Source organism: Nicotiana sylvestris, chromosome 6 (assembly GCF_000393655.2).
Source record: "Nicotiana sylvestris chromosome 6, ASM39365v2, whole genome shotgun sequence".
NCBI lineage: Eukaryota > Viridiplantae > Streptophyta > Magnoliopsida > Solanales > Solanaceae > Nicotiana > Nicotiana sylvestris.
Genome location: NC_091062.1, coordinates 40,049,836 through 40,058,639, shown reverse-complemented (window position 1 = coordinate 40,058,639; position 8,804 = coordinate 40,049,836). Strand labels below are relative to the sequence as shown.

The window sequence follows — 8,804 nt, the reverse complement described above, 5'->3', positions numbered from 1 at the left end:
GTCGTCCTGTTGTCTCCAGAAGTTAATAGATAAGATCATTTAATTTTGCTTGTTCTCATTGGCCATGATCCTGATGGCTCAAGAAATTTTATATTACTGTCATGTGTGTTATTACTGTTGAGAATGCCTTGAGTAGGATTTCTTAATGTATATAAGAAGATTGAAAAGGCAGTCATCATATCATAATTTAACCTAAAAAAGCATAAAGAGCTACATAAATTTTATTAGAACATGACCATAAGGACAGTACCAACTGTTTGAGTAACATGCAGAGAGGAATTGAAATGAGACATAATTAGTTCTGGTAGGGGCATTGTTGAGTGGCGGTATTATCATTACTGTGTTCCTGTTGCTGGATGTTAGACTCAGAAATTGGAGGTCCCTTGAGTAGTCCAGAGAAAAGTTCTGCTGGATCATAGTATATCTCAACATCCTCTGCTCTTAGAGATTCATCTACCTGCCAACATAGGAAAAACAACTAGTTAAACTGACAAGTTTTATATAATAAGTACGGACTAATATCTAAATAGCATTATGTATACTTGCTCCACTTAAATATTAGGCTTGGGCCTAGGTAAGTTTCGAACTCATAACGTGCTGCATTCTTACTAGTGAACAAAGTGTTGGGGGCTAAACTTAAGTGAACATTTACGAAATGAAGTTGCCTTACTTAAGCGAATCTTAATTGTTACGTTAATTCCCTCTTATTTTTGCTTTATCTGCGTCCATTAATTCCCTCTAATTTTTCTTCCTAGCTATTCTCCTTCCAATAATAAGAGCGAACAAGAAGAAGAGAAAGGATAAGAAGAGGAAAGTCCAATTACGCCAAGCAATGCTTCTATTATAACAAGTAGAGATATACTGCCTTCTGCTTCTACTCTAAGAAGAAAAGAAGAGATCCCTAACCTATTGCAATGAATGGAGCTCCTAGAAATGGAAAGCATCTTACCAAATAAAATCTACTCCTTTCATTTCAATTTATTTATATATCTAGGCTTTTTAGTTTATTTCTAAAAGAATATCACAATTCTATATAAAAAAATGTGACATGTTTAAATCACAAGATTTTAAAGATATTAGGTATATGTTATTCACACCTTTAATTTAAGATTAGCAGATTAAGTACTTTTTCTTTTCTTGAATTTTGTACTAAGGTAAACTAAGACATAAAATAAAACGAATATGCGTTCAAAATCCAATATCAGACTAGAAGAAACGAAGAGAAGATGCTTTAGGGAGGAGTCAGAAATGAATGAGAGATGAGTACTTAAGTAGAGTGATATTAAAAAAACTGAATTCAATTATCTGAGATAGGTAACGTGTTCGATTTGGACGATGAAAAGTGTCATAGTTTATGATCACCCAAATATGTTGTACTACTAAGTTAACTATCAAGCGGAGTAGGTTAATGTACTTTTCATAGATCACCCAACCTTTGGTCCACATACACCTTTGGTCAGAGATCCCATCATCCGCAACACTTGTAAACCCCATTGCTAACAAAGTAAATGCTTAACAAATTGTTGTGCTTATATTTGAAATTTCTTTTTTAATATAGGAACATTTAATTTGTCCGGTCCAATCAAAACACTGCCAAATAACATTAAAAGGAAGATATATATATATATATATATATATATATATATATATATATATATAATTTATATCCTATACTAGTCTTAAGGTACGTACTTTGCGTGTGTACTTCATATCATGAGTAATTTTTTTTAAATTTAGTAAAAAAAAATATGTCTTGAGTTAAAAAATAAAATTTTTAAAAATAATAGAAGTTGATTCTATGTAGCTAATTCTAACGAAAGAAACATTGTCTAAAAAAAGTTCCTCAATCCTCATATGCTTTATTGAGGATTGAATTCAAATTTACTAATTATTATTTTAGGACAAGGATAGAAAGAAGCCTTAAATATTAGGAAATAATTAAATATTTCTTTTTAAATATTAAAAAAATAATTAAATATTTCTTCTGAAATATTAGGAGAATAATCAAATGACTATTTTGTCTAGTGTGAAATTAAAATTTAAAGGGTAAAAAAGACGAACGACATCTCATTCTTAAGGGGTAAAAGTTTTGTGGGGCCATGATATTTGTGTGGCTATAAAAGCTTCTCATTAAGGGAAAAATGGGTAAAATAAAGAGTTTAAAGTTGAATTATTTCTAAATTTAGAAATGTGTCATTTATTTTGGAACAGACTAAAAAGGAAAGTAACTCATCTAATATGAAACGGAGGGAGTACTAGTTTTTGGCTACGCGCATTGCGGGTGTACCTTGATAAATGAATATAAAAAAATCCGAAATATATATGATAAAAAATAATTTTTTATATTGTAAAATTAATTATTAAAAAAGAAAAAACTATGGAGAGACCATACCTTCATTAGACCAACGCCATAAAACTGGACCATGTCACCAGTAGGGGCATGTCCTTTAAAAGGTCCTTCAAAGAAACCCCAATGCCTGAATTTGAATGTAACAACAGGAGGACCTGTATACACGTTTATCACTTCCCACGCGAATCCTCTTGGAAAAGCTGATCGAAAAGCATCGTGAGAAGATTCAAAGCTCTCTTCATCTGCTTTGTAGTATTTGAATTCCTCTGGCACTGAACTCTTTAGTAATGCATTGTAACTTCCCAGTTTTAGTGTCTCTTCTGCTGATAGTGCCTCTCTTCCTGTTCAGTCAGCATAATGACGGAAGGATTTAAAATATGAAGAAGTAAACAAACTAAAAAGGGAAAGGAATTCATATATATATACATTAATTTTTTTTTGACCTATCTACACAATGTAGTTTTCTGACCAAAGGGTGCCATTTGACTTTTCTTGGGCAAGGGTAGCTCTGCCACTGGTTCAGAATCTAAAATCAATCTATTCTGAGTGTGAGCTGTCTCCTTATATATAATATCTTAGTAATTTATTTGTACATACACGCAGAGTATATATATCTTGGAGCATCATTCACATTCTCATAAATCTTTGTTTTTTTGAACGATCACATAAATCTGTAAGAGAACGCTTAGGATTTTATATAAAATTTGTTTCAATGATTTAGATTTATTAAAAGAAAATAAACGATTATGAGAAAGAAAAAAAACACTTAATGGACTGAGGTATGAATGATTCCATATATTAAGCAGAAACAAACGTTTGTTTTTGTAAGCCTTACCATTAACAAAGAGCTTGAATTTTTCAGGGTTAATGGTCCTAAAGTCTTTAACGCGAGTCTTGTGAGAAAGCTCCATTTCCCATGATTTTATAGCATTTTGAACTGTTTCCTCCAAAGACCCTTCTGCTTTTTGAGTCTAATCAAATTGGTTCACATAAAATGAAAGGGAAGTAATAATATATATTTATCATCTTTGTTGACGATACTATTCGTTGTTTATGGTTCCATATATATATATATATATATATATATATATGGAACCATAAACAACGAATAGTATCGTCAACAAAGATGATAAATATATATTATTACTTCCCTTTCATTTTATGTGAACCAATTTGATTAGACTCAAAATTTAAGAAAGAGGTAAAGACGATAATAACAACAATAACAATAATAACGACATACCCCATATATATAATCCCACCAAGTGGGGTCTGGGGCAGGAATAAGATATATGTAGGCCTTAACCCTATCTTTGTGAAGGTAGAAAGGCTAGCTGTTTCAAGCTCAAATAAAAGGGGTAGAAACATGTAAAGACTCTTAAATCTTTTTGTTTTAAACATTATTTAACAGTAATATAATGTAGCCATAAGTGTTTTTTGTTAAGGTAAAATGTGGAGTTTAAGTTAAAAAAAAATTTTAAAAATATATTATTTTTTTTTGAAAAAAATTAAAGGAAAATAAGGTCATGTGAGTTAAAATGGAGTAGTAGTACAAACCTTGGTTCTTCCTTGTTCGAAGAGATTATTAACAGCGTCATAAATGGGAGGGCCACCATGTCTCCACTGGATGCTTCCTGCAGCAGCAGCTTGTTCTTCATGCAGGAATTTCCTGTACTTGTCACTCGCCACTTTAATCCTTTCCTTCTCACCTTCCATGTTTGAACTATTAAAAACTTTTACTTAACACCTATCCCTCTCCTCCCGTTCTCTCTCTCTAAGCTTATTGAATTGGTGAATTCAACTATTGGTGGCTATGCCTTTTTATAGATAAAATTCTGGCATGATTCGTTTTTTCTTGAATCAAGGGTTTATCGGAAACAATCTCTCTATCCCTTAGAGGTAGGGGTAAGGTCTGCGTACACACTACCTTTATCAGACTCCACTAATGAAATTTTACTGTGTCGTTGTTGTTGTTGCTGCATCCATTTCAATTTATGTAGTAATATTACTATTTTGAGAGCGAAAAAGATCTTCTTTGATCATGCTATTCTTAAATTATTTTAATTATTATAACTATTACTCCCTCCGTTTTAATTTATGTAAACCTGTTTGACTGGACACGGAGTTGAACAAAAAATGAAGACTTTTAAAAGTTGTGGTCCTAAACTAATCAAAAAGGGGCTCAGTATTTGTATGGTTATAAAAGTTTCTCATTAAAGGTAGAATTGTAAGTTTAAGCTAAATTGTTTTCAAATTTAGAAATGAGTCATTCTTTTTGGAACATACCAAAAAGAAAATAAGTTCACCTAAACTGGAACGAAGGGAGTATAATTTATACTATTATAACTTTAAAAAATTAATTTAAAGTATATAACTTAAATTATTTTAAAAAAGTCAAAGTATCTATATGTCTGAATTCGAGTTTTTAATAGCAAACATCCCTGAAGTACGCTACGAAGTTTAAGTGCAACCTTAATGTATTCCACTTAATAAGAAATATCCTTAATGTATCTGAAAAATAAATAGGTTATGTCTAAAGTGAATTGTCAATTAGAAAATTAACGGCTGAAACCAAACATGGGCAATGCGTGTGATTGCTCCTGGCAACCAGGAAAAGGCATAGCCAATTTTTCCCTTACTGGTTGAGGGAAAAATTGGGGGAAAAAAATAATAAGTTGCTGCATTGGTTTGCATCAAAAACTCTACATAGATATTCCATCTCAATTTTTTTTTTTAAAAAAAAATTGCAGAAAATTTGTAGAAATTTTACAGCAATAAAAAAAAGAGAGACTGTAAAGTATCTAGACAACTATCAAACCAAAAAGGAGAAGGATTTGCTTTAAGGATATTTACTGTCAAAAATAAATTCACATAAAAAATTAAGTAGTTTGACAATGGAATGGAGGACGGACTAACTATCGTTAGGCATTGAATTTCTTAGAAATCAAACTGTAATTTGTGTTGTCGTAGGAGATGGAGAAATATCATATCAATAAACAAGCTGACACACGGTTTGACAAATAATTGGACTAAAAACTATTAGTTTATGTTGATTACATAATTATATTTAAAGGAACTCTAATTAGTAGAGAATTGAATTGTGACAAAAAATAATTTTTTTCAGAATAAGAACATAGATAATAGAAGAATCATAATATAAGACATGATAATCACACATATAGTGCCTTGTCGAGGACATCTAAAGAAAATTTTGTGCCCAACTTTATACTTAAACAAGTTGCAGAGGCGGATCCATGCTAAAAATTTTATGGGTTCAACTTTTAAAGTTATTAGCATTGAATCCATTGTATTTTCTAAGTTGTAATGAGTTTATATCGACTCTTTATTACAATTTTAGTAAGTTTTTACTCATAAATTATGGTCCGCGCCGAAAGTATTAAATTCAGATGAACCTGACAGCAATATTACCTTGACTCCATTTCAGCTTACAAGGAAAAACAATAATAGTATAGCATAGGCAATTTTTTTGAAAAAATTTAGAGGAGATTTTAAGAAAATGTTTATGTTTTGATCATCTTTTAACCCAAAAAAAGAAAGAAAGAAAAAGACAAAGATATTTATCCGAAAAACTGTTGAAAACCATCTAAACGAACTTTCTGAGGCCAAACGGATGATAAAAAATTAATGATGCCTGCTTTTATTAATAATACGTATAGCATTATAGTAGTTACTTCCTCTGTCTCGTATTATGTATCATGTTTTTTTTACACGTCCTTCAAGAAATATTAATTAGGAAAAAAATTGGACTATTCTACCCTTATTTATGTCCTAAGATATAATCTCTTTTCATTAAATATTTGTTCTATTTATGTGTTATCTTCAAGAACAATTATTACTAAAGGTAAAAAAAGGAAAAAACAATCAATTTTGTCCAGAACTTCTAAAATGACAAATAATTTGAGATAACAATTTTTAGTATAACTACGACTGTTAATATGAGAGGGAGAGCGTGTAGGATTAGCTTTCATTTATTGTATTACATCAAAAAGTGTAAGTAAATCAACTACATAAGATATAAGCAAAACATTGAACGTCATTAGTGTTGAAGACATGATTTATTAAATAAAATTATACTCTCCCCAATAGTTTAAGTTCTTAAAAAAGATAATCAATACACTTTATCAGGGTATTTTAGAAGACAAAAGTTCTGAATTCAAATCTCGTTGCCACTCATTATTAAAAAAAAACTTTCATGTATTACGAAATTTAGCTCAAAGTAACAATATAAAACAAGAAGATAAGTAGAATAAGAGAAGAAGAGATAACTTTTTCATTTCATCAAGTGTTCAAGTGTATCACATATCACATTTCATGCCTCTATTTATACTAGGAGTGGCAAACTGGCGGGTCAGGTTGGATATGGTTCGGGTCATAAACGGGTAATAAAATAACGGAACAATTATCCGACCTGATCCATATTTAATACGGATAAAAAATGGGTTAACCGGTGGATAATATGGGTAACCATATTATCCATGAATTCTTGTATATGATCACTTTTGGAAGAATTCTTAGTCTCCCTAACTTGAGGAACCCCAATTTGAGGCTTTACAAATGTAAAAGTTAGACCCATTGGTTACTCATTGATTATCCATTTTCTAAATGGATAATATGGTTCTTATCCATATTTGACCCATTTTAAAAAGTTCATTATCCAACCCATTTTTTAGTGGATAATATGGGTGGTTAACTGTTTTCTTTTAATCATTTGCCACCCCTAATTTATACTATTACATAGAAGGTTACAAAATGATTGTCTTAAACATGACATTAACAATTGAGATCATAGGGGAAGATCATGGGAAGGGGTTAAGGAGGTATGAGAGTTACAATCATAATAGTGATGAGTAGTGGGAGGTTATTTATGTCACGTCCCGAAACCCGGACCCGATCGTGATGGTGCCTCTCATGAAGACAAGGCCAACCGACACTTCCCATTTCTAATTATTAATAGTTAAACCATAAGAAATAAATCTAAAACATGATAAGATATTCCAAAGCTAACAGATAATAACATAATTCGCGGAAAATAACCCAACACAACCCGATATCAGGGTGTCACTAATCATGAGCATCTAACCAAAACGGAATACTCCAATATATATAACTACAGAGTTTGATACAGAAACTGAGAACATGTAGAAGTAAGATAGGGAAGAGCTCCGCGCTGCTAACGCCAACAGCTACCTAGAGACTCCTCGGATCCGCCTGAGCCGAAAATGATCAGCACTCGGGAGCGGGACTAGATACACCTGAATCTGCACACAAGGTGCATGGAGTAAAGTGAGTACTCCAACTCAGTGAGTAATAATCATAAATAAAGACTGAAAGCAGGAAATCACGTAAGGCACAAAAACATGCTATAATGAAGCAGTAAAAACCCTTTTAAAACAGTAAACCAGTGAAAGATAGGTAAAAATCCTTTAACTCAAATTTAACTTCTTGAAAAGCCCTTTTCAACAATTAAGCAGGTAATTGACAGACAATTATGAAAAATAAACACATAAAGGTTCACCCCTTGGGCACCGTATCAACAAATCCGCCCCTCGGGCAACATCTCAGAATAGTACCAGTCCCTCGGGAAACATCTCAGAACAATACCAGCCTCTCGGGCTCAATCTCACATCACAATGGGTACCCGCGCTTACTGGGGGTGTACAGACTCTTGGAGGGGCCCCTTACGGTCCAAGCACAATATCAAGCCACCTCATGGCATCATCACTAGGCCCTTGGCCTCATATCAATCAAGCCACCTCGTGGCGTACATATCTCAAGCCCTCGGCCTCATAATCAGTGTCAAATGTTTCCTCAGAACATAGACCCTCGGCCTTACTCAGGCCTCATTTGGTTGCACTTAATGGAGGTCTGAATCTTAATCATTCAGATCTCACACATTAAGTGTGTTTATTTTTAAAGTCTGAATCTTAATTATTCAAATCTTAATCATTAAGTATGTTTGTTTTTTTACTTCACAACCACTTAATGGGTCTGAATTGGTCTGTATGATTAAGATCTATAACAGAGACTTAATTTCATTAAGATGCTATCACATATTCATTATTAACTGCCGCCTCCGCTTACCATTATCAACTACCACCACCACCATAATCAACCACCACCCCCCTCCCCCCACCACTACCACCTCCACCACCACCACTCCACCATCATCCTCAATCATAGCTGCCACCATTATCGACCATCAGTACCTACTATCCCCATCACTCCGACCACCCCTATTCTCACCCATAATCAACACTCATCCACATCATCACCATCAACAACCATAGCCGGCACTGCCCATCATTATAACCTACCACCAGCCACCCACCACCTTCCTCAGTTACAACTACTACCACCACCGCCATTATTAACTATCACCACCTACCACCACCATCATAATCGTTACCACTACCAATCACTACTAGCTACTAGC

General features: G+C 33.0%; 1 protein-coding gene across 2 annotated transcripts; it reads right to left on the bottom strand.

The window, feature by feature from the left end:
• Positions 1 to 186: 186 nt before the first annotated feature.
• On the bottom strand, positions 187 to 4,136 carry LOC104246912 (pathogen-related protein). Of its 2 annotated transcripts, none has more exons than XM_009802824.2 (4): positions 3,904 to 4,136; positions 3,186 to 3,311; positions 2,393 to 2,691; positions 187 to 457 (listed from the first exon to the last, which is right to left on the bottom strand). In XM_009802824.2, the coding sequence occupies exons 1-4, from the start codon at positions 4,064 to 4,066 to the stop codon at positions 296 to 298; spliced, it is 750 nt and encodes a 249-aa protein (XP_009801126.1). In that variant the 5' UTR covers positions 4,067 to 4,136; the 3' UTR covers positions 187 to 295. The 2 variants fall into 2 exon arrangements, with proteins under 2 accessions (XP_009801126.1, XP_070006108.1); XM_070150007.1 differs by having other exon boundaries at positions 3,186 to 3,287; positions 3,908 to 3,997.
• Between the last annotated feature and the right edge of the window lie 4,668 nt (positions 4,137 to 8,804).

Bases quoted from the DNA above. Each gene is read 5' to 3' on its own strand.
- LOC104246912 (XM_009802824.2), bottom strand. From the start codon at position 4,066: ATGGAAGGTGAGAAGGAAAGGATTAAAGTGGCGAGTGACAAGTACAGG. The intron at 2,692-3,185 runs GTAAGGCTTACA...CTGACTGAACAG, and splicing joins ATTCAAGCTCTTTGTTAATG to GAAGAGAGGCACTATCAGCA. The intron at 458-2,392 runs GTATGGTCTCTC...CTATGTTGGCAG, and splicing joins ATGGCGTTGGTCTAATGAAG to GTAGATGAATCTCTAAGAGC.